The 25,181-nt window shown below is 40.6% G+C and overlaps 1 protein-coding gene across 3 annotated transcripts in view; it reads right to left on the bottom strand.

Annotated features, from left to right (window-relative positions):
- srgap1a (SLIT-ROBO Rho GTPase activating protein 1a) overlaps window positions 1–25,181 on the bottom strand; it is an 87,976-nt gene that overhangs the window by 34,624 nt on the left and 28,171 nt on the right. For all 3 annotated transcript variants that reach the window (XM_079682010.1, XM_079682008.1, XM_079682009.1), the window contains exons 2-4: window positions 18,125–18,320; window positions 12,068–12,230; window positions 3,930–3,992 (exon numbers count right to left, since the gene is read on the bottom strand). In XM_079682010.1, coding sequence (XP_079538136.1) covers window positions 3,930–3,992; window positions 12,068–12,230; window positions 18,125–18,320 — 422 coding nt within the window. The remainder of the gene's footprint in view (window positions 1–3,929; window positions 3,993–12,067; window positions 12,231–18,124; window positions 18,321–25,181) is intronic.

Here is a 25,181-nt window from a genome sequence, read left to right as displayed (position 1 = left end):
GGGGGGGGGGGGGGGGGGGGGGTTCCCACACTCCCCCCACCCTGCCTGAAACTCTTCCATTGGACGCCTTTTTTTTTCTTCAGTGACATAGTGAAATCAATATGTACACTTTCTATTGGCTAGCGCTCAAACACATTGTACGTGACAGAATAAGGGGCGGGACATCTCTAAGCTGTTGATCAATCACAAAAGACCCAGCCAGCTAACCAATCAGAGCAGACTGGGCTCTGGTTTCTGACAGAGGGTGAAAAGAGGTATGCAGCGCTTCTTAAGATTGGCAAAGGGCAAGATCCTGAAAACGTGTTATGTTATGGTGAGGTCAAAGGTCACAGTAATCCATCTTCATAGAGGAGACTGACCTCTTATAACCCACAACTAAGGTTTCCATCCTTGGACCCTGTCATTCATCAGCTCTCAACTCATCTCACAGCTGGCAGTCTGTCTCTCCGTAAACCAACAAACCAAAGACAGATTCTCTCAAGACTTTGTATGAGGCCCCTCATATGACCACAACCACCACAAATCACTGCAGCTAAATCTAACATAGGGCCTTCCTTGATCTGAGTTTTCCTGCATCTGGGTTTCACTCTGGTTGAGGTTATAAAGGGGTTGGTGTATCTTTGAAGCTCTATTTTGTTTTAAAACATGAACAAAGTTCTACCTCGCTAGTTCCAAAATGTGTATCTGTTTAGCATGTAGGATATGGCTCTTAAATATTTCCTTATAGAGATCTATGTGATGCTATACTGAAGTATAAGTTTCATTCTTCCACCCCTTGTGTCGTCACATACTAGAGAAAAGCTTCAGCTTGATGATGAACAACTGATAAGAACTACTTCCTAAAGTCTGAGTCATCCTCTTCAGAGTAAGTTGGAGTGCGAGCGTTACTCATACACACTCCATGAACCCATTGGAGGGTGACTCAATCGTAGAGTAGCAGGTTAACCACAAAACACTAACAATGAGTTCTTGAAGAGAGCAAGCGGGTATAAAAGTCTCATTAGCACTGGCTACCATCGTCAGGAGGAGTGACAAATGAGGGGGCTCGAAGGACGGAGCTGATGAATAACTTGCTGTGGGAGAAAAACGTAATCCTTTGACGATAACATGGAGTCATCAGCAAGAGCGCTGAACTCCAATCAATGGGCATTTACATTATTATAACTAATTTGTATGTCAAATAATTGTATGGGCCCTAGTAACGTCCCACCCCTTAATTAGTTTCCCAAACCACATTCTGGTGTTGGGTATATCAGTATGAAAAGCCAAAAAGCAGGTGCATCGCTCACAACATCTCATGGGTGTAGGAGTGGAGAGAAAGAGAAGGGAAAGACTTTACTTTATTTGAAAGAACTATCTTTAAAGTTTTAATTATAATTATCCAAACATTAAAAACATAAACTGTCAAATATTATATTTATCTTATATTCTCTTTAGAATATATTAGTCAACTTATCAATTATTGAAAGGAAAGTTATCACCGACCATTTTGATAAAGAAAGTCATATTTTGTGCCGTGGCAATAAGAGCAGTTTTTTAGCCTCATATATTAAGATTCTCCAGCTTTCCAGCTTTCGTTTATTTAAAACTGAACATCTTTGGATATTGTACTGACAATAGATAACGTTTAAAGGTATCACATTGGACTTAGAGAAACTAGGGTAGATGTTGTTGTCAGTTGCAGCCCCATTTTGGAATAAAGTGTGTTCAACTACAGCAAATTAACTATATTTTTTGAACCGCTTACATAGTCAAACTTCTCCAAACAATGAATCTTCTGAAAAGCTACATACTGAACTAAAAACAGGCTAAAAATACATTCAAACTCCCAGGAGAAGGCGGCGATATGGAGCACCTGTGGTTTAACCTGAAATGAACCAACTCCAACAAACCTGTGTACGCAATACACTCGTCTGCAAAAAACCTCAACGTCAATACAAAAAGAGTCCCACCCATCTCAAAATCCAAACATCTTTCCCCCAAGCTGAGATATTTCTGTACGAGTGGAACAACGAAGCAAAGCGAGATTTGTGTGGAGCGCTCTGGCTCCGGTTTGGTTTGGCCTAACTGGAACCAGTTTAGAGATGGCTGACTGACCTTGGGCCCTGTACTCCTCACTTACTGGTCTGGAGTCTGCCGCTGCTGTGTTTACTTTGGTGTTTCTTTTTAGAGGGACATATTTAGAGATGGAGCAGACCTGTTATTTCATTGGCGGGGTTCGACATCTGTCTGATGCAATAGCTACTGTGTGTTTGAGAATATTTTTGTACGTGTGTGCGCTTTCCCATAGGGGCTAAACCAGGTCATATCTGGAGTGTGGAGCATGGTGAAAGTGACACATATTGAGTTTGGAGTTACAGGTTTGTTGTGTTTGGAGCAGCATGCCCATAATCCTCTGTAGTGAGGAACTGGAGACTGTGAAGCCAACCGAGCTGCTTTTCACTCCATCTCTTGGGAACCAGCAACAACTGCCTCGACTAGTACCTCTATCTGTGTACAACCCAGGTACAGTATATGATCAATATAAAGTTGTTGATCAATGGGAAGGAATGACACACGATTACACAAGACCACAGACTCACAGAATGGTAGAATTATATGTGTTTCTCTCATATGTTATGTATTTCTATGATGTCATGTTTGTAATTGTTGATGCCTGTGAGTGACCTGAAATAATTTATTTAAGTAGCTTAACTCCGGTACATATCGCAGAAGCTTGCTAGTAGTTCATGATATTGCCATTTACGATTCAAGTAGTCAGGATCACTTTTTAAGCCGGTCAAATGGTCTAAGAGAGGGAACATTTTAAGACATTTGACTATGGCAGCATTTTTGTTCATGACTGACCAGCAACCATTTCTCAAAAACGTAGTTTTGCTGTAGTTCTTGTGTGAAGTAATTGGTAGCTTGCAAAGCAGTGATTTCAAAGAAGCTTGCCCAACAATACTTAGGGTAGACTATATCACATTATAAACCTAAAGCAATCATATAAAAACAACATGGTTTTCATTTAATTCCAGTCGCCCTTTCTAAGAATACACAAGCATCTGATGGTCAAACAACATTTGTGAGGCAATAAACAAGGCAAATAGGCTAGCAGGGCTGACTGGAGCCATTAAGGCAGAGGAATTAGCTATTGATTCATGATTTAAAAACTTTTCCCTGCCAAGGTCATAGACAAACAGACAACAATCCAATTCCAGCAAAGGCATTGAACAGAAGAGATGAAACGCCTCCATAGAAACTGGGCAGCAGCTATGCAGATGATTTAACGCTTAAGTGTTATGGTCGGTTAAAATGCTACTAATCCCCCTGAGAAAATGCAACCTCTGGGTTCAAAGGTCTGCAGCCAAAGCTATGTTTACCGTTTTGTGTTTCTGAAAATACCATGTAATCACAACATTCCTGATTTGATTCCCACTGAGGACTTTGATGCATGTAATCTCCCCCTCACTCGAAGGCCTCATATCTGTCTCTGTCAACTTTTGAATGAAGGCATCATTGCCAAAAATAATTTCTTTTTTTATTTAAAGAAAGCAATATGTATCCACAAGTTGTTATCTGGCTCCAACCACCTGGTGTGGCTTTGCATGCATTTGTTTTGAAGAGCAAGCAAACCAATCTGATAAAAGCCAATAAAACAGAGAATATGAAAACTAAGGAGTCAAGCAAACATGATGCTGAACTTTTGCAGTTTGAATATCCAGGTCATTTGGGTAAGAGAGGTTGTGTTTCAGTTTTGTGTTGAAAAAGAGATTAGACAGACTTTCCATAGACGTTGATAGGTGCATATTTAGTTGAATGTTTAATTTGTTATTCCTTCAACATCTCCAACAACTCAATGCTATAAACCAGTCTCCACCACAGCACAGACTAATGTAGACTTGAATTAGTAAAAGAAGAAAAAGAAGGTGAGTCTTACTACTTACTGTGTATAGCTCATTAAGGACCTTCATTAAGTCTTCCTGGAGCTGAAAGGCAATTTCCTTGCTCTGAAAAGGAAACACAGAAGAACAATCAATGAGACAATTAAAACAAATCAGTAAATTGAAACAATTAAATACACAAAATAAGTTATCCCAAAGACAAATGAAAGAGTATACCCAATTCAAGCCATTTGTGATTTTCTATTATAAACACGACCTTTATAAAACTGAAACTTGACAAGACTGTTTACTGTATATTTTATACGAATTGCGGACAATGACCAGACACTGACCCGTGGTTTGAATGGTACAAATAAAAAACAGAGCAGTGGATTTATAACCCTGTGTCTAATACAGGGTTTCTGAGTGATAGCAGTATCAGTGTCACGGGGGCCTTTCCACTCTAATCGTCAAACACGGCTCTGGTTTCACCCTCCACATGCTCAACACATTATCTGGCTCCTACGCCTCAATGTAAAAGATTTTTCCCAAATATGTTAACTCAATCAGCCACACCACAAGGCTGACTCAGTAATACACACACACACACACACACACACACACACACACACACACACACACACACACACACACACACACACACACACACACACACACACACACACACACACACACACACACACACACACACACACACACACACACACACACACACACACACACACACACACACACACACACACACACACACACACACACACACACACACACACACACACACACACACACACACACACACACACACACACACACACACACACGATACAATTTAACAGTAGTGCCGTGATGGATTTAGAGGGGCTTTCACTATTAATTTGACAGTAGAGCTCCCATATTTCCTTCACACTGACTCAGATTATGTGAGTCATGGCAATGAAGTGTTTGATCTCTACTACAGTTGATACTATGCTCTGCTACCTGGATGATGTTACAGCCTCCACCCAGCACTCCAGGTCTTTCTTTAACCCAATTATCCCTAGACAAATCTCATTTTGGGAGCCTCTCTCAGCAAAAGGCGGAAAGAGGGTTCTGTGAATGTATTGAACCAGCGGGTGTAGTGGGATAGAGTGGCGATTTACTTCTGATCAAGAATGGAGTGCCGTGCTTTTTTAAAGGGCAATAGGCGCTTTCACACCAAGTACTTTTCCCAGGAACTCTTTAATTCCTGAACTATCTAGTAGATTGCGTTCACTCCGGAAAAAGTCCCTGAGGGAGGATTACGCAAATGAAGCCGCTGACGTCACTTCGTATTCTTCTGCTTTGGGATTTACTGGCAGGCCACAAACAACTTCACGGCGTATACTGCCACCTGAAGTCCCGGGTAAATCGCCAGAAGCGCCGACACCTCCTCATCACTCCACTGCTCCCACATTTTATTTTGTGTTGCCATAAGCTAGTCTCTCTCTGTTGGTGCGCTGGGCTAATGCTAATAATGATAATGCGAGCAAATAAAATGGCGGCTTCACAAAACTTTTCGGAGTTTTACGGGGCATGGTTTGCAATTCGCCCAGCCAATCAGAAATTGGAACCTTTTCCTCCCCAGGAAAGTCCCTGCTCTCTAGCAGAGACTGAAAAGGGGTGAAAAGGTTCCCAAAAAAAGGTTCTAGTTCCAGATCTTTTTGGTGTGAACGCAAAATTCCAGGAACTATCGGAACTATTCCTGGGAAAAGTACTCCGGTGCGAATTACATTAAAACTATAACTACAACTGCAATAAATCATTTAAAGTATGTACTGTGGAGTTTCTGTCCAAAGATAGTGCTATACACTGATTTTTTTTTATGAGGGGGTAGTTGTTTTCCTTATGTGCAAAACAGGCAGGGAACGCAAGACACAAGAAATTGAAGGAATGCAGCAAAGAAGGCAAGAAAGAAGAGTGCAAGCTTGTAAACCTCCATAAGAAATCCAGGTTAAAACGTTTTAAATGTTGACTTTTCTAATGACGAACACACACACACCTGGGTAACGTTACAGTGGCATCTTGAGAAAAATACTGAACCTAAAAGTAACTTTTGTTTGTTGACAACAAACACAAAGAGCACCTAAGGGCAAGTTGGAGAAAATGTCTTTACATTGTACAAAGTTAATTGTTAGGTTTAACAATGAATTGTTGAACAGTGTAAAAATATGCACTATAGATCATTAATGGAAACTTTTCCAAAGGTTTTTTCTTTTTCTTTTTTATCATGGTTGCACTTTATGGCAACCACAATGCATGAGCACTCAATCTGCTGTTATTAGCAGCAGGGCTCAATGCATACATATAGGTAAGCTGAAACAAACAACACTGCATGCATTTGCACATGCCGTTGTTCATGGCAACAATATCCTACGCACTGCACTGAACCATGTATTGGATTTCTTGACTTGAGATAAGAGGAGACACACACATTATGTGACCTTGCACACGTCTTGCCTCATGTGGGTGTTGGCAACAAGTAAGAAGCCCTATTGAGGTCACACACCTTATTGATCCAGGGGACTTCACAAGCATGTTTGCTCTAATGCACAGTAACACTAATACAAACTCTCACTCTCGTTCTTCACAAGTACAGGTTAAGATCCATGATGTGCCAGAATACGAATAGACAGCAAAGAGGATTACACTTAGTTACAGGATGCCATGATGGCGACTTAAACTAGAGCTTAATGCTGGTTCTCCTGGTTGATTGGCAACTTCTTCCAAAACACCACCTTTCTGTCACTTCCCTGATTCTTACTTAACCTGAGTGTAAACTGTGTGTAAGCCGGGATAATCAGAGCTTTAGGAAGACCAGCACTTGGCAAGAGTCAAACTCAGGCATGTTGGAGAACAGCGTGTAGATAAGCCAGCTACGAAACATGTCTTAAATCTTTAGTTAATAAGAGGATGATCTATGCTTTGATTTAATACTCGATCCGTAATTTTATCTAACAAAACTTGACAGTTTAACAAAAAGGCCTTACATATCATGAAGGATCGTAAAGACACAGGCCTTCTCCTGTGGGAAAACCCATTAGCAATCTTCAGTTTAGAGGACAGAACCTTTGACTATCTGTCACCTCCAACACTCGTCAGCTCTTCTCCATTCAGAAGTGATCCAGAGCTCAATGAAAAGCCCTCTCAAGGATCACATGAGCTGTGAGTGTGTATCTGTATCTGTGTGTGTGTGTGTGTGTAAAGAACGAGATAAAAGTAAAAGGGCATTACATTCAGCCCGCCTTCCCCGGAAAACCTACAACTAACATAATTATTTTAAGAACTCTGTGAAATGAACTCTTTTAAATTGTTGCTAAATGCAATACACACACACATACTGTGTACTTCAAATTACAAGCAATAAGGGCTGTTCACTAAATGCTGTGTTGTGCAACTGATGTTTTTGATTTAATTTGCTTACTTACCCTCTTTCATTTTAAAGGAATCTCAGTTAGGGGGGTTTCCAATCGGGTCTAATTCATTAAAAAAGATCATACCATCTGTATTCCAACCACATTAGAAAGATGAGAAAAACCCAGAGAGGAGAAACCAAGTCAGCCCTTGGGGAGTGGTGGGTTTCATATTGCCACTGACATTAATCATGGTATAGAGATTGCCTTCTTATACCCTGCGGGCTGGGCCTGTGCACGTGTGTTAGGAAAGCTACGAGTGCCTTGTCACTAAGACACAGTCGCTTAGCTAACATAAACAGTTAGCTAGTGTTGGATAAAACAGCCTTTACCAAATTATATAAATCCTTTCATTTTAAACGAAACGACAGTTGAGGAATGTTAATTACGAGAGTGAGATACATAGATCAACATTAGTCCCATGTTAATGCATTGCTGACAGAGCGTTAGTCCTTAGTTTAGCATATAGATTAGCATGGCTATTTCTGATATTTTAACTAGATATTTTTGTTTTATTTGAACCACGCTTGAACAAATAAGTGAAAAATAGTTGTTTGTGTTTTAGGTCGAGTTGCACCGTTTATTCTTCTGTCAACCATTCTCTGAATAATCTTTTTGCTATAGCAAAGGTTGCCAGATTGAGTCATTGAGCAGGTTTTGGTTTAGACAAAAGGGCACAAAACCTGCCAGCCCAAACTGTGAGAAAAAAACTTTGGGAGGATTTGCACTGTACTTTACTCCCTGTAAAACCAGAGACTGATGTTCTTACCTCTATGTTCATGTACAGGTTAAACTAAAAAGTATACTAGTGATAGTTGACGTTTTCGTAGGCATATTGTTTCACTTTTGACAGGGCTAAGCTAGCGGTTTCCTCCACACCTAGTCCTAATCTAGGTTTGAAGATAGACCAACCACATCCTGACTACAGCTCTGCACTCAAAGCACAGACATGTTATTAATTTTGATTAGCTCCTTGCGTTTTTTTCCACAATGTTGAAGTAGGCTTAATGTGTGAACACCTAGTATAGTTGTCATAGGAGAGACAAACAACATTGGCCAGTGGCGACTCGAGCCGTCAGGGCCCTCTAGGCCCTCTCTGAGTGCCTAAGATATTCAAAAAAAATGATATTTGAAAACATTAAAAAAAACTTCTTTTTTTTTTTAATATATATTTTTTAAATTATATATATATATTTTTCATTAGTTTTACCAAACTAACTTGATTTAATTGTATTCAAAATGAAATTTCCAAAGAAATAATTCCTTTGAATCTGCCTGTTCAGTTTCTGCTTGAATGTGAAGGGTTAAATGAAAGAAGCTCCTTTAGCCGTCTCTGCGAGTTACTGTGAAGATAGGAGCTGATTGGTGGTCCTGCTGTAAATTCAGAGAGGGCCCGCTATAGTAACTCAACGAGACAGTAATGTCAAATGACAGTACAATTGACCAATCATATCTTCCCTCTAAATGGGTGGGCTTTATTTTCACAAACTTTATGACAAATTCCGCCCGCTGTGAAGTTTATGGGAGTGGTGCAGTGACGCGTCCTAAAACCCGGAAGTAAGCTGTGCTCGGGTTCCCTTGACAAAAAAGCAATGGGATTTCTCCAGAGGATTTTGGAAAATAGCTCGAAATAAGGTCTGTGGAACGAACCTATTTGATAAATGCACGTTTTGTTCAGCCGGATAATATCCACATGTCTACCCTACTTTTATTATTTTCGAATCATAAATCTAATCGATAGATTTATGATTAGCATAAGTTTGTTCATGGTGGCTCATGTCAGTGATAGTGATGACATCGTTGCAAAATTATTAACAGAGTCATTTTCAAGATTGAGTTACAATGACACATTGGAGTGGCAAAGGATCAGCTGAATGACCCGCCATCAAGTACTTCCTCCAAAAGGACAGGAGGATGGACTTTGTGTTTAAGTGATTTGATCATCAAAGGTAGGCCTAAGTCAATACAAAATGTGTTCAATGTGGGCCGCCGTGCCGACTTCATTCATTTGTGATTGTTACTTGGCTGTGGTGATAGGTGTTTGTTTATATAAAATGGTTTTGTTTTGTGTGGTAGAGGGTCGTTATCATTGATGCGTTTTGCACCCCGGGCCGTTATTCTGATATTTCGCTGAAGTATACGCGGTGACGTAATAAACATTTTTCAAGGTCAGAGGGCCCAGGTATAAAAGTCACGGCTCGCCACTGACATTAGCAAAGGCTTGTTTCATTCAAGGGCCCCATACACAATGACATTGTAGCAGTGAGTCAGCATGACATTTCAAGGACACCTGAAACTAAGCTGCTAAATGGAATTCAAACATTAACTTTATCATTTACACCAGTGGCTTATAAGGCTTATTGTGAGATAAACACTTTCCAGCACATGCTTTGACTGAAAAAAAAGTTCAAGACTGGCTCAGGCTTCAGGATCTCCACCGTGTAGCCACTAAATAAAACAGGGCAGAGTAAAACAAAGAGATGGTTGTATGAATAATGGAAACTGAATACATGTGAGAAGACCTACACAAGCATAAAAGAAGAGAGGTCCAATATTTCACTCATGTAGTCAAACAAAAAGAGGTTGTTTCTAAAAGATTTTCTGGCCGTGGCTTATTTTTATAAAGTGACCCGCTATGCAGCACTGAAGAAACAAATGCCAAACGGGCTAACCGGATGATGTTGACGAAGACGCCGGGGCTACTCTGAGGTCGTTCTCAGCATGCGACCTGAACATACAAGAAAATAAAAGCACGGGTCTTTGATGTGCTGGCAGGATGACAACAGTACAGCTGTCTCCTCTGAGCTGGTGAGTGAGGCCACGTAAGATGGGGGACTTCTCCGTTGTTTGTGTCTAGTTAGTGAAGCTCTGCTGAGATCAAAGGCTCAAGGAAGCTTTAATTAGAGGGCGAGCCGTGTCTCGGGTCTCTAAAGAAACGGAACCTCCCATCAGTCTGCACAATGTCACCTGGATCCACTGGGAAACTGCATTACAAACTTTAAAAGGGACAGCTATCAAACAAAGTGCGTAGACTTTGGAAATTCCACAAGGATGATGATGCAGACATGAATATAGTAGAAAAATCCCTTAAATCATATAAAGAGGTTGGTACTTGTTCGGTGTAGTGATACAATCCTGCATTTATTTGGAGTCATTAGGTCACAAATCATGGAAGATTTTCAATTAAAGAGCTGCTGATTTTTTTATGAAGATATGCAGAAATAAATAAAAGGTTTCCTACTTGGCCCTGATGATTGTCAGGAGTTTTTTTTGACAAATTGGAAAAAGCATTGAAAGCAGGATCTCATTATAATCATCAAAGTGTTTTGAGTCGGGGAAGGCAACAATTGTAGCTTGTGAAAAATGACTGTCTGTTTCCAATTTCGCCTCATAAGCATTTAAACACTATCAAAAGGAAATGACTGCTGTAACTTCCTGTGTGTGTGTTGGGGGTATGGTTGAGTATGCCACGCCCCCTTACAATCAGATCAAACCACTAACATCAAGGGATGTTAATAACTTCAAGAACCAAAAAGGAGCCTCACTTTTTTTTTTATCTGGAGGATACATGATCAGGTTTTTCAGTAAAGTGGAGCAAAAAATACAGAAAAAAAGAAAAAGAGTGGGAACAGAGGTAGAGAAAAGTCGCACAAGCTTTAACTGACACAAAGGCACTCTCCACTTTGTAATTTTGGCCTGTGGTGAGTTCATGTGACTCCTGCAGCATAGGAGCTCATAATCTTCTAGGGAGTTGTCGTCTTTGTGGTGAAAAAAGGCAGCAGAGGCCCAGTTTCAGCCATGAAGCCACAGTCATCAGACGGGGGAGTGGAGGCATACTGATCTGAAACTGTGGTGACCGAGGCTCCCCCGCATTACTCTAATTCACAAAACTCCACCACAGGAGCCTGACTTTCATCCCATCAAACGCAGAGATTATTATTATATACTGTTAGTTTCCTGTCATGCAACTATATATACTCTACTGTCAAATGAATAAGTTAATTGAAAGTGAAAGATTGTTTATGTCACATGAGTGACTGGAGACACAGCTGTCCCGTCTGACCGCCGTGAAAAATCTGGACTGTTTAAGCGGTGGGGTCCAACTTTTGTTTTATTGATCAAAGGAGTATCACATCTGACCTCTTCTAGTAGAAACCAAACAGTAGAAAGTACAACAAAAAAAAATAAGAACGAGTGAGGGAAGACTGAAGCGAAAGGAGGCCTAAGGGGCATAAAGGTGCCAGGAAAATGGTGAGTGAGACGTACATGAGGGCAGCAGGATACGTTTGAACAGTGTTTAAGAATAAACTACACATTAGATCAGAACGATGAGTGTGTTCCAATATGTGAACAAAGTAACCACAGTAACATTAAACTTGGTACAAAGAAGGTGCTGTATTTTCTTTGCCGATCTTTCCAATTTCTTTCTGTGCAAAATGTTTTTTGTCAGCTTTTCATTCCAAATATAGTCCCATTTCTGTTCGGTCTGTTACATATTTGGGATTCCCTTTCAACCTATACATCTAAAACCCTCTATATGGGTGCCACAAAAACAACTCCATGTGTTCGACCATTTTGGGAAACGTAAAGATTACATTTACTAAATGTACAGAACAAGATCAAAACATGTCAGATTGAGAAGATATTTTTCATGAATTTTATGACCAAATGTGACCAAAAGCACCCTATTTAGAAGTTTCCAGAAAATCCTGTTTAGTAATAGTGTGATCAAAGCCGAAGTGTTGTCCTCACCTTCTTGAGTAGCCGTGTGGAGTCCTCGCTGATCTGCATGAACCTCATGATGACGTTGTTGAGGTAGATGTCGCTCAGCGTGGCGTGGTCCTTACTCTCCCTCCTCACCTGGTTCAGCAGCAGGTACCAACAGTTGACCGGGGACAGCAGGTTCTGGTCTTTCCTGAATAAACCAGGGAAACAGTCGAGTGTCAGATCAGCTGTCTAAAATAATACATTTGGAAAACATAGGTGGAAAAGTAATATCCTGGTGTCATTTAATACATGTTACAAAATAGGAAAAGGAAGGATGTATGGAAGAATTGTTTATATGGAATGCTTTGATGACTCCGCATGTTCCTGTTTGTTAGGTCACACGTGTAGAGCATTAATTAACAAGAACACATGGGTTCATAGACTGAAATCCAAAGCAATATCAATTGTGTGTGTTTATAGTTTGTATCAGTGCATTTCAACATTTTCCTGTGTGTCTGTATCGATGTCAATGTCTCAGCCCCAATTTCTTTAGACAATATTTGTCATTTTAACAAGCAGACAGTGGCAGTTCCTCGTCTAGTTCTCACCCGGATCTGGTACAAAAGCAGAAGGGAGATGCGTCACAGGTCTCCTTTGGGGTTAAATGTCCCATATACTGCTGGTTCCGGGCCTAATAAAGCTCCCTATATACGACACGGACTACCCAGTTGAGCTGGAAACACTTTGTATCTGTGACATTTCTGGGACAGAGCTCTCCCAATGCTCTTAGCCAAGCCGACTTCATACAAACCAGGGAAGAGTGCGCCACAGGCTTTAAATACACTTAGTGGAGTGACGTGGAAGAAGCCAGTATGCATTTTAAGTGGAGTTGAAAAGTAGAAACACGCATGAACTGTGACAGCAGAAGACAGACAAGCGAGGAAAGAGAAGTCACAGCAAAGGGAAAAGATTGTGATCTTGAGTGAAAAAAAGAGTGAAATAGTGGAGGCTGAGAGCTGTTTCCTGTGCTGTGTGCCGGCTGCTTCCACGCTAACTGTAGGACATTGTCCAGGCCAGAGCAGGCAGGGGCCCTGCATAAGCACTGGCCTGCAGGCTGACTTCCTCTGGGTTAACCTAAAACATTCCTCCTCCCTGCTAACAGCAGCACAGAATATGAATGTGTAGATTCTAAGGTTGGGTCTGGGGGTCAAGCATGGCAGGAACCACATGTAGACTCGCCTCTGCTCTCCAGTCACGGTGTCAGTTTGTTAGACAGATAGCACTTGTCATCACAACAGGTGAAACTCTGCACTTACTGTTAGGTGACCTAGCCTTGAGCTAGCATCCACCTCTGGCTCAACATCTGCTGCAAGAGCAGAAAACAAAGCATTTCCCTAAATTAATAACTCACACAAACATTCCAACCAGCTGAAATGTTTCCCCGAGTCTCTGCGAAAACAGGAAGCAACCTTCATTTGATAAAGGCAGAGCCAAACACGCTGACATGGAAAACATCCGAGAGCATTTGAGAGCACAGACCATTTTCAAAGACACCAGGAAGATGGTGAAAGAAAATAAAAGATTCAGCTAAAGGATGAGTGGTGTATTGATGCCACATGCCTGGGCTAAAGGACATGTGGTAAGTAAGAGAGAGCAAGAAAAAGAGAAAAATAAATGAAGCAGTCCCAGAGCTAGCAGCAGAACCGCCGGACACTGCATCGCACACACACGCTGTCAAAGAGCAATTACCATAAATCCTTTCTGCATTATGTATCAGCAGAGTGCAATACTGCCAATCTAGAGACACGAGGACAGCACGTGTGTGTGCATGTGTACGTCTTTAATAATTCATGCTCACTTTTGCGTGTGCAGAGGAGGCATAATGTCCAAGTGGCCACTGAGATGAAGCTGGACATCGCACAACATTAGCCCCTACAAAAGTTAATGAAATAACCTCCAAGCATAGATATCTTATGATCCATCTGTGAACCTGTTGTGGAGAAATATAGATGATATGAAGATAATGGGATGTAAAACCGCTCGAGTAATGGCAGGTTTAGCTAGAGGACTTTTAGTCAGTACTTGAATTGCCTTCTTTACATTCCTTTATCCGACCTTATAGCTCAAAGCACAGCAGGACTCCTCATCAACAATACATGCACACATTAGACATTAAACCAATTATAGCACTGTTCCTTTCCAAGTCATTTCAAACGATTAAACAAAACAAAAAGGATCTGCCACACAAAGCAGTTAGCCAACTGAACTATAGGGGAGGACTTTGAAATACCAAAGCCCTCCCACAAATACATCAACAGTTGTCAAAGTACCTTGTATGTTTGTTATTGGACTGATTTACTAAATGAAACTTCTGTAATGAAGAGAGGACAGAAAAAAGGGGAGGGGACTGACACGGGCTGTGACGACAAAATGACCTCTCGGGTTGCTTACTCTACATAATGGCAGGAAAATCTCTCAATGTCATCGTTTCCCGCTCAGCCAGGGGAGGAAGTGGGTCAGACAAACACAGACAGATAGGCGTGCCCCAGAAGGCCTGCAACACAGGTAAGGAAGTGGAAACTAATGTCCAGGACAGGCAGGGAGGGGGGGGGTGTGAGTATAAAAAAAAAAGAAGCTCATTAGCAACTCACTGGCTACTATCAACGTAATGTGGGTTCTGTCTATTCATGCAGTCTAAATCCAGGAGTCCCAGAGTCAACATCAACACACCCTCATACAGCGGCAGGACGCCGACAATGAAGGATCATTACCACTTCAGTATGCAGGGTATTGAAACAGGAGCCCATATCAACATCAGACGGAAAACGGCAAAGTCCTCCAGTGCCAAACTGATAACATCTTTCATTAATGAACTGCAGCGGCAGCTTTCATACTGCAGCACAGTGACTGGCTTCACCAGAATGATCACTGTAAGTCCGAATTGGAACAAGGCTATTATGAAAAAGAAGGGTGGAGTTTGAAGAAGCATGCAACAGGGCGCAACAGCCTAATTAAAAAAGTCTAGTCAAACCGTTCTGTAGATAACAAAAGATAAACTTTGTCCGACTTTATTCTTTGCATCTCAAGCTGAATAGGCGGCGGATGGAACCGTCTGAAGAAACACGCAGCATGTTTTACACCTTCTTTTTATCCTCAGACAAAGAGAGGAAGTCCCTTAACCAGACAATTCATTCTGGATAAAAGCTGCCTATTTAAGATGATCCCAGCTGTGGCTTTTGCATTATAAATAATTCAATGATGTCCCTTCTCATCATCTCCACGTCCCTCCCTGAACAAACTTTGCATAATACTGTATCAGGCTGTGTGCATGAGCATTTGTTTTGTGTTTTTAAAGCGACAAAGATAGAGGCGAATGTTTGCCCATACTTGTTCATTGTGTGTGTGTGTGTGTGTGTGTGTGTGTGTGTGTGTGTGTGTGTGTGTGTGTGTGTGTGTGTGTGTGTGTGTGTGTGTGTTCTGCAAACAGCCATTGGAACATTAATGGACAGGGCAGTGAATGGCTCTCCCACAGACTGCCGCTCTAGGCTGCATACAGTAATCTTGGTCTCTTGTTTTTGTTTTCTTACATTAATGGAAAAAGGAGAGAAGAGTAGAATTTATTTCCCGCCATTAACAGCCCATCGATATTTCTTCCAAAATCACTAGCGATCATAGTCTTTACTGCTGGAGCGTTGCCTTACCAACTGGAAGCTATAAGCTCAAACTGTTTCTAAATAGCCATTATCAGCAGCTCAAACATACATGTACATGTTGACACTTACTACACTATATTAATGTTGAACAGCATGTTACAAGCTTTTTAACACCTATGTGGAGACTATGATTTTAAGCATGTAAAGCAAACCTGCAGCTGCTTCTTAGTGTTGCAAGGACATTTAATACAATTACAGGCAGTAATGCATTATTTTTACAATCATAAAAACCTAGAGGAGCTACACCAACCGTTATTGTAAAGAAGGACACTTATCTTATTTTTCAGTTAACTATTTTCACAGACCAACACTCTGGATTGGACTCTGTTTTTATATGTGTGTTCATTCGCTCTTAATTTCTCTGTTTACAAGTGCAATACAATGAAATAAAGATATGTGTATGCAGAACAACAGCTCAACATTGAGCACTTTAGCAGAAGAAAGATGGATTCTTCTGCAGAAGTGAGCAGAGGCATTTAATCCTCCCACAGTTGGCACAACATCTGAAACTTCTGAACAACACTTCTCGCTCTGGAAGAAAAACTCCTACTGTGCCAAAACTTCAAAAGTGCAATAGTACCTCCATTGTCAGCTACTTACGGCTAACGGCTACAGCTAGCTAGCTTTCCTCCTGTCGATTTCAGTATGGTTGTGTGTTGTTTAAGATGTCATATTATCTTAAGCCCTCCAAAACCTACAGTTCAAATGGTTCCTACTGTGATGATACAAGTATCATCACGATTTCAGAAATGTGGCTTCAACCTGCTTACCCACTACCAGAATCCTTTTGGTTGGGAAGACATCCCTAACACCACTTGCTTCAGTTTAACAACAAACTAAAGTTAACACATTGTGTATATTAATGCAGTCTTAACTGTTTGAATGCCATCTTGTCAACTTGTCCCCACATCAATTATGTTAACCCGATTAAAGCATGCAGCACCACTGACAGCTTTAGCATTACCCACAGATCTAGGGGGTCATTTTAATGCTGCTTAAGCATTTTGCAGCTCCGCCTAGCTAACCTGTCAAATGACTATTGGCTTAATGCTACAGACGGAATGAAAAGTCATTTTTTCACACCACATGTATGTCCAATGAAAACAACCTAGAGAATGTGGAGAGCATAAAAGCCTTACTGTACGTGTAGTGTTTATGTGAATACAAAAATACAGGCTCAATGATTAAAACCCACAGGAAGGTCTTTTTATTTTATTCAGACATCTTGTATTTACTTTAAAAATATGCTCCTAGGCACTTGCCAAACGTTCACCCTGTGAATGAAGTGACCGGACTGTGCATCACGCGATGAAACCACAGAGCGACATAGCAGAGTCGCACGTCACAGACATGGGCACACACAGCTGCTAGAGCCATTGCCGCTTCAGACAGAGAGCACTCGCTATTTACAGACGGCGAAGACAAACATGGGTTTTATTTTCGTTCTCATCGCGGGTTCAAACAATATGCTAATGTCTGCTTTTTCCATGAGTAGAGTGTAATAAGGCCAAAAACTACAGCAGACTTAACTGTGTCAAGATCTTTAAAAAGGCTCCCAGTCAAACTGTGATGCACGGTAACAAGATAGAGGGAGAGAGGTGGAGAGGCAGGGAGACAAGCTTCCTGTAAACATGATGAAGAATCACAATTCATTCGATTTTTTACGTGTTCCTCAGCCAGGTTAATACGAAGACAAATCAAATTCTATATTAAGTTTATTCTTCCAGTTCTCTTGTACCTGCTTTAATGACACATATTTCTTTTATTTACAAGTTTTGAGGGCTATCCAAAACAACATTTCCTTTTATAATTGGCCCAAATATGTTTGAAAAATAAAAATGAACCCTTCACATATACATATTTAATTGTGTAATTTGTTATTCTTTAAACATATTTACAATAGAGATCATAGTTACAAAAATAGAAACAGGCAGTAATGTAATTATTGCATAATATATAATAGTTTTGTCAAGAATGTATTTTGCTGGTGAGGTAAAGAAAGGACTATGAATTTAATTTATGAATTAAGCCACTAGAATTTCTGAGGATATGTTTGGAAAAAAAAACATTTTTAGATGAAAAATAAGTGTCACCGGTGAACTGATTTTCTATCCTCATTTGACCTGCTTTGAATATATTTAATGAAGATTGATATAGCTCATCAGCATAATAAGCCCATCAGAAAAAAGAGATGATATCAACATTACAAAATGAAATTCAGTATGACTTCCATCTGGCCGCCACAATAAAACAGCTTTTCTTCTAGATATTAGGCAAGCGGGCTAAGAATGACAATCATTTGGACTCACAAAGTGTATTCTGCGCCCCATAAATAAACCCAGATGACAGACTCAAATTGAGAACAAACACTAAGACAGCGTTTCCTCACTTGTACTGCTGGTGATCCTTGGTACTGCGAGTCTTTGCCATGAAGCGTTCGGCCAGTTTCTCCAGGTTTCTGGAGTACTCCATCTCAATCTCTGACTTCTTCCTGAAGAAGTCCTGCAGGTCCTGCAGCAGCTGGACCCGCATCTCCGTCTGCTGGTCCAGACATTTCTGCTGCTCCACCAACTGGGCCCGGATCTCTGAGGAGAACAAGAGAACAAATAGATTAGGATGGAGCCAAAATCTGAAGACTAGAAATATGGTGTTTTCCGACAGAGCTTTGCTTGGAAACGTTTTTGTTTTTTTAAAAACCAATCATAGTTGCTATATATAAGAGCAAGACTTTCATGTTTTCATTTGGACAACTCATGGAGAAACTAGAAGCGTTTACATTTGGCTGCTTTCATCAGTAATATTTGCCACACTTGCGGATATGTACCTATTAAGACTTTTACAACATGGTCAATTTGCTTGCAATGCAAACTACTTTTCAAATAAGATTTAACAAGCATGCAAACTTATGCAGCTGAAATTTACCAAAACATGTAAGATAAAGAATCAGCAAAGGCCTATTACAGCACGGCATACATTGATCAGTGAAAAACAACCGCCTGATGAAACTTATTATCCGTTTGTTATGGGTCTGAATGCTAAGAGATGTGAGGATGGCAAAACTGGTCTCGGGTGTTTCATTAGGGCTGAATATCTTTAGGATGAATTACACACAAACACACATCCTCATCAGTGTCTTTGAATGAAATCCCAAGCCACTTATGAAAGCAGAGGGGTGACAGCAGGCCTCACTAAAACAAGCTGTATGTGCAGGTAAATTACCCTCTGAGGTCCTTTCTGAGGAATCACACCTGTCAGAGCGACTCATTTAAATGTGCAGCCTGCAATGACAACTGGGAACACACACACACACACACACACACACACACACACACACACACACACACACACACACACACACACACACACACACACACACACACACACACACACACACACACACACACACACACACACACACACACACACACACACACACACACACACACACACACACACACACACACACACACACACACACACACACACACACACACACACACACACACACACACACACACACACACACACACACACACACACACACACACACACACACACACACACAGTTTCCTCTGTGTGTCCTCTCTCTGGCCAGGGCCACCATGTATAATGGATTCCTCCTAATGGAAGGCGGCTGGGGCCAGACATCTTCAGCAGAGGAAGCAGATTAATGAGGTGATTTAGAGTCACCAACAGAGAGGGCACAGATCCATCCCTCATACCAGAGTTAAAGAACAATAAGGCTGCAACATGCCTTCACAAACGGTTTGTACAACTCACACGACAATGCACCATTATAAAAAAAGTTGAAGCCTGCAAGGTCTTACTGAATGTTCCTTGGCGCACTGACAAAATATTAAAAATAAAAAGGTAATAAGATCAGTTGATGAGGAAAAACTTTTCAGGGCACAGTTTAATGTGCATTGTATTGTTCCCACTTACAGTGGATGTGGTAATACAATTGCCAAAACAGTCGGGCATTGTTTCTGATAGGGCCGTGGGTTCGCATTGCCGATATGACGTCAAACCGCCACAAATCTGGACACATATTTATGTATAAAAGACACAAAAAAGTGTATTTTGCATGATAGGTCCCCTTTAAGATAAGAACGTTATTTATAACCAGTGATTTTACTTTAAACTGCTAATTACAACTCTAGCAGAAGGGCTTCAGTAAGATGACAATAACACTGTATTCAATAAAGGAATAACGCTTTCTTCTGATGATGCACAGTCTTCCAGCTCTTTAATAGTTTAGCCACAATTTCCATCTTTCTGAAAGTATCAATAGGAGCTTTCACACCGGAGTACTTTTCCCAGGAATAGCTCCGATAGTTTTGGGGATTTTGCGTTCACACCAAAAAGATCTGGAACTAGAACCTAGTTTTTGCGAACCTTTTTAAGTACTTGGTGTGAGAAGCGGCTATTGTATCAGTTTTGCTATTAGTTTGTCATCATTTGGTCCAGTAACGTGTCTTTCAGTCCCTGGCAGGGAGATTCAATTGCTCACATACATTATTTGTTTGTTTTCGTGGCTAATAGACTGTAATTTGGGCAATGTTTCCTCCTTTCCTTCCTGTCTGTAATGTCTGTGCTGCTGTGTAGGGTCTCTGTAATTGTGATTTACTGAAGTTATTGCAATGCTAGCAATCTCTTTTCAGGTGTATTATGATTGTGTACATCTCTGTTTGAGCTATAATGATAAAGGAAAACAATTGATAACCTCAGATTTTGTAGTCAACCTAATTTGAACTAAACTGAACCAGAGCCAGGGGAACGACAACTGTAAACCGCATGCTTGGTCAATACTCCAGCCAACCTGCATGCTTAATGAATACTCTCATTAATATTAAAGTAAAGTGGACTGAAACAATGATAAGTATTTGACGAAACAATTAGACAGCTACAAATGCCTTTGTGAAAAAGCCAAGAGATCCCTAAGAGCTTTTATGGGATAACATCAATAGTCCAGTATGCCAAGCTCTTTCCTGGCCAATCAACGGCTGACTAAATCAGAAAGCTTCCACTCAAAGAGGGGTGGGAGCTATATGGGCACACGTCCTTAATGAAGTAATCAAATAATGGGAAAGGCTCTGCTCTATTCATCAGTATAAGGTCTTGATAAATAACAACATACATTGGGACTACTGTTGATTATTTCTTGCACTGCAAGTAGCTCCTTCCTTTTGACACTCGCAATGAAATAAAACACTACGAAAGAGACAAGGAACTGGGTCTAAGTGAAAAAATAAACAATGAAGGCATTTCAGCAATACTCAATCAAAATACATGCTTATCACAGCAATTAAACATAAACACAGTGAACTAAAGACATCATTAACAATGACAAAGGGATGTTAATAGCAAAGCAGAGGCCTGACTTCAAATAAGAACTCAAAACTTTAACATCCAGAACACCAAAACTTGGAGACCACCAATGAGCACTGAGAAGGATGTTGGTTTTAAATAGGACTGCATTAAAGTCCAGCGGGCATTTTTGATGAATGGGTAAACCTTGCAATTGCCTCCATCTCCAGAGGATGTGGGGATTAAAACAAAGCTACCATGGCACTGACACAAAGGAGAGTACTGGATCATTTAACACAATTACATTCATGACTGCGCACGGAAACTCATTAAATCATTCATTTGACCAGTCAGACACCGGCTACTGAAGCTGTAGTGCGTAGGAATTAATGTTAAATGTGAACACCTGTCAGAGGAAATTACATGTTTGCTGCTTCCTGAAACTTGGATGTGTTGTGTAAACCATTTAGTTCAACAAAATTCAGCTGGGACAATATTCTCAAAACTCGATCATGGCCACAGTGAGTAAACCTGCAAAGACAAAGGGGTGTTATGGGTAACTGTATGTCACAGAATATCCGATACATAAATACACCTCCCAAATCTCAACAGTGTGTCATGTGGAAAAGCACATAAAGCAAGCAGATTGGCTGATCCAAGCTCCTGTGGAACTATCCAGAAAAGTGTGGACAAAGTCATTATCACATGTAAAAAGGCAAATATTTTTTAAAAGGATATGTTGAGGAGAGCCAAACAACTCCCTTTGATCAAACTGCCGTCGGACTACTTTCTTACGGAACTCACAGCAACAACAGACACTTTAACCAATTAAATCCTACGTTTTTTCAAAGAAACATCATTTTTACTGTCATTGTGAGCGTTGCTCTACTATTACATGGTGCATTCCTGTCGTTCTGAAGTCATTTGTATGGTAAACACGTGTGGAAGACTGTGTGCTGAGGGATTTTGGGTGGAGGGGGGTAGTGCATAGAGGGGAGGCATCAAAGACCTCTGTGATCCCTTTCAAACTGGGTAGCTGAGGGGAGATGAGAGCACCTGTGAACTGGGTTGAGAAATTGTCACTAGGATATAGAAAGAAACAGTACTTTGTTGCCAAAATATAATAACCGACTGTCAGTCTTTTTCTCTCACCATAAGCGTCTAGCTAGCAAACAAACAATCTACCAAAGATACACGAGTCAATAGCTGCTTACAGAATTAAATCAGGGCCTATAAAGTTGTCAGCAACAATTCCAGCTGACTGATGGACATCCAGTCAATGAGGCCCAATGCACACAATGTCGATATGGACAATGAGAGAGCCGCTGTTGGCCTCTTTGTGTTGATCAGTCTGGACCAAAGCCCTTTTGTTTCTAATCTGGATGTTATCCAATTGCTTCTTTGGAGGCCACATCGCATACTTCCCATAACCCCATTCATGGTGACAAATATGTCCAAAGTTGCAGTTCAGCGTGGCTTCTGATTTGCCAGACAGGACTGTCCCATTGTCAAAGAAACTGCCTTGTAAGCAGGATTGGTACTGATCCACATTGTTGACCTCCAGAGAGAGTAACTGGGCTTGAGTAAAAACAACTCTCACAAAGAGAGGGGGACTTTTTTACTTTTGAACTCAACGATATTTTCGCTACTGGTGATCCCAATTAACCTGACTATGAAACAATAAGCATTTGCTGAGTATTCCTTTTACCATATAAGACATACAGATGAACTCAGATTTTCTTAAGTTTCTCCTAGTTGGTAACAGTCTCCACTAACAGCTATCTGGGACGAGCCGTATCACCTCAGTCCCAGGGCTGCATCTCCATGTGCAGAGTGGCTCATCAGCAGCACCTGAAATAGCAGCTGAGGACTGGGGAGGGACGATGCGAGGGGCTGCCCAGCCCCACCATCTGCTTCAGATCTTGGGTTTGGGAATGTTGAAGTTGTCCATTCCTTTTTCTAGAGGCTGGATACTATACAGGATAAATACCATCAGAGGTAATTACGAAACGGCCGATCAGTTTTTAACGGAGCACAAGCTTCTAATTACAGCTGGAGTGGGATCACATGCCAGAAGGAGCTGAGCATCCACAGAGCGCTTTCCTCTAACATTTTTTGAGTACTCTCATAATCCAACAAGGCTCTACTGCCATAGCTAATTATAGCGGGGTAATCATTCATGTTCTTGCTTCTTTGATAAATGCATGCCATATGGCAAAGATTATACAAAAAGTAGTTTCATCCAATTGGCCTAAAAAATAGGCCTACCACATTGCTAATTTCCACTGAGCATGACTCACTTAACACTCCATTGGTTTTTATGATGAGTCTTGAAGTGACTGGGAATCTGTTGTTTGGTCTGGTTTACCTACTAATGCCTGTACACAGGGGCTTTTTCCTATATATACACTCATTATCTTTTTTTTTTGTTTTATAAAAGAATGTCCTAACTAAATGTCAATCAACGGTTAATTACAATTATATATTAAGAGAAGAAATGCAGCAATGGTTGTAGATGGGAATGTGTGTGATAATAAGTTGGACGTAAGCCTATGGCAGCATGTGGCATACACCTCAGCCAATGAAGCTCCCAACACAATCTAGGACTGCTCGGTTATAACAAAAATCATAATCACGATTATTTTTGGTCAATATTGATATCACGATTATTAAATACGATTATTCATTGACTTTGAAAACATCCATTTATTGAAATAAAATTTAAAAAAATTATAATAATTTGAACAGTATGTTTTTAACAGTTGATTACCCTGAACTTTAAGTATAATTCAACTGAAAAACCAATAAGAAAATACATTTTAAAAAAGCATACATTTAAATAAATAATATCAAAATAATAAATACCAACAAAGATCAACAAATATTTTGGGGCGCAATTCCACAACTTACTAAACATATATATATGATAACTAATGTTACTCACAACCTGTAATGTTTAATTATACTGCTACATGCAGTACTCTTTTTTTGGTAACCCCATATCCGGAAACAGGAAGTAGCGAGCTAAGAGAATAAAGACACGGCAACTAAAGCTTCCCTTGCAACGTGTATATATGGATTTATTAAACAGACTGCAAGTCACAACACAACTTGGCCACGAGGGCTTTTAGGGAGGGGCGACAGCGCACGCGCGCGCTGGATGACGCAAGACAAATTGAGAGCATTATTGCGAAAGGGAATGCAGCAAAATATTTTCGATTTTCGATTACGCTGTTTTCGTAATCGTTGCAAGCCAAAATCGAGATTAAAATACGATTAATTGCACAGCGCTAACACAATCCATGCAGTCACAGTGTTCAAAAGATTCCCACTGATGTAAACTGATGAGGCTCATTCTTTAGCATTCCCAGATGTAAAATACACTTCTGTAAGCACTCTGAACCTCCCTCTAGCATCTCACGTCTACTCTCTCCACCTGAAGCTCTCTCTGCCTTCTCTTCCCACTCAGTTAACGAGAGGCAGATGGATGTGAACTAAAGGCCCGCTGGGTGACTCTTTACCACCACTGTCCTACTGATCTGCCAAGGAATGTTTTATCACCAAGGCATGGCCTGCCAGGCCCTGGACCAGATGGGGAGACACTTGAGGGACTGCTACAACAAGCACTGACAAGTGTCCTGTGACCGATAGAGGTAGAGACGTTGGCTTTTAAGTTAGACTACTTGTGCTGTGAAAGATCAGACAGAATCTTAAAACACAACTACTCTTGAAAATTAGCATTTGAAAATATCATTACATTTAGCAAAGGTATACAGAGCATATTTTGGACCCAGTCCTTTTTTACGTTGCACTTGTGGGTTTAATAATTAAATTAGTAAGGAAAACATCATTTCTATATTCTATCTTTTGCTTTATCATGCCTTGGTATTAGATTGTGTTGCTTATTGACAAAAATAACGTCAATGATCAATAATCATCAATCAGAACTTTTCATGAAACATAAAAAAAACATTCAGTCAAAACCCTTAGCAAATGTTGGACTGTATGCTAACAGTATATTCGTAGCTAGGAATGGGAATTGATCTGATTTTATTGGTAGCAATGCTATTATTGATTTTTTAATCAGTCCCATTCTTTATGGATTTCCTTATTGGTTCCTGATCTTTGTGGAAAAATGG

This window comes from Notothenia rossii (genome assembly GCF_949606895.1).
Source record: "Notothenia rossii genome assembly, chromosome: 5".
In the NCBI taxonomy this organism is placed as follows: domain Eukaryota; kingdom Metazoa; phylum Chordata; class Actinopteri; order Perciformes; family Nototheniidae; genus Notothenia; species Notothenia rossii.
This window is presented reverse-complemented; position numbering and strand designations above follow the sequence as displayed.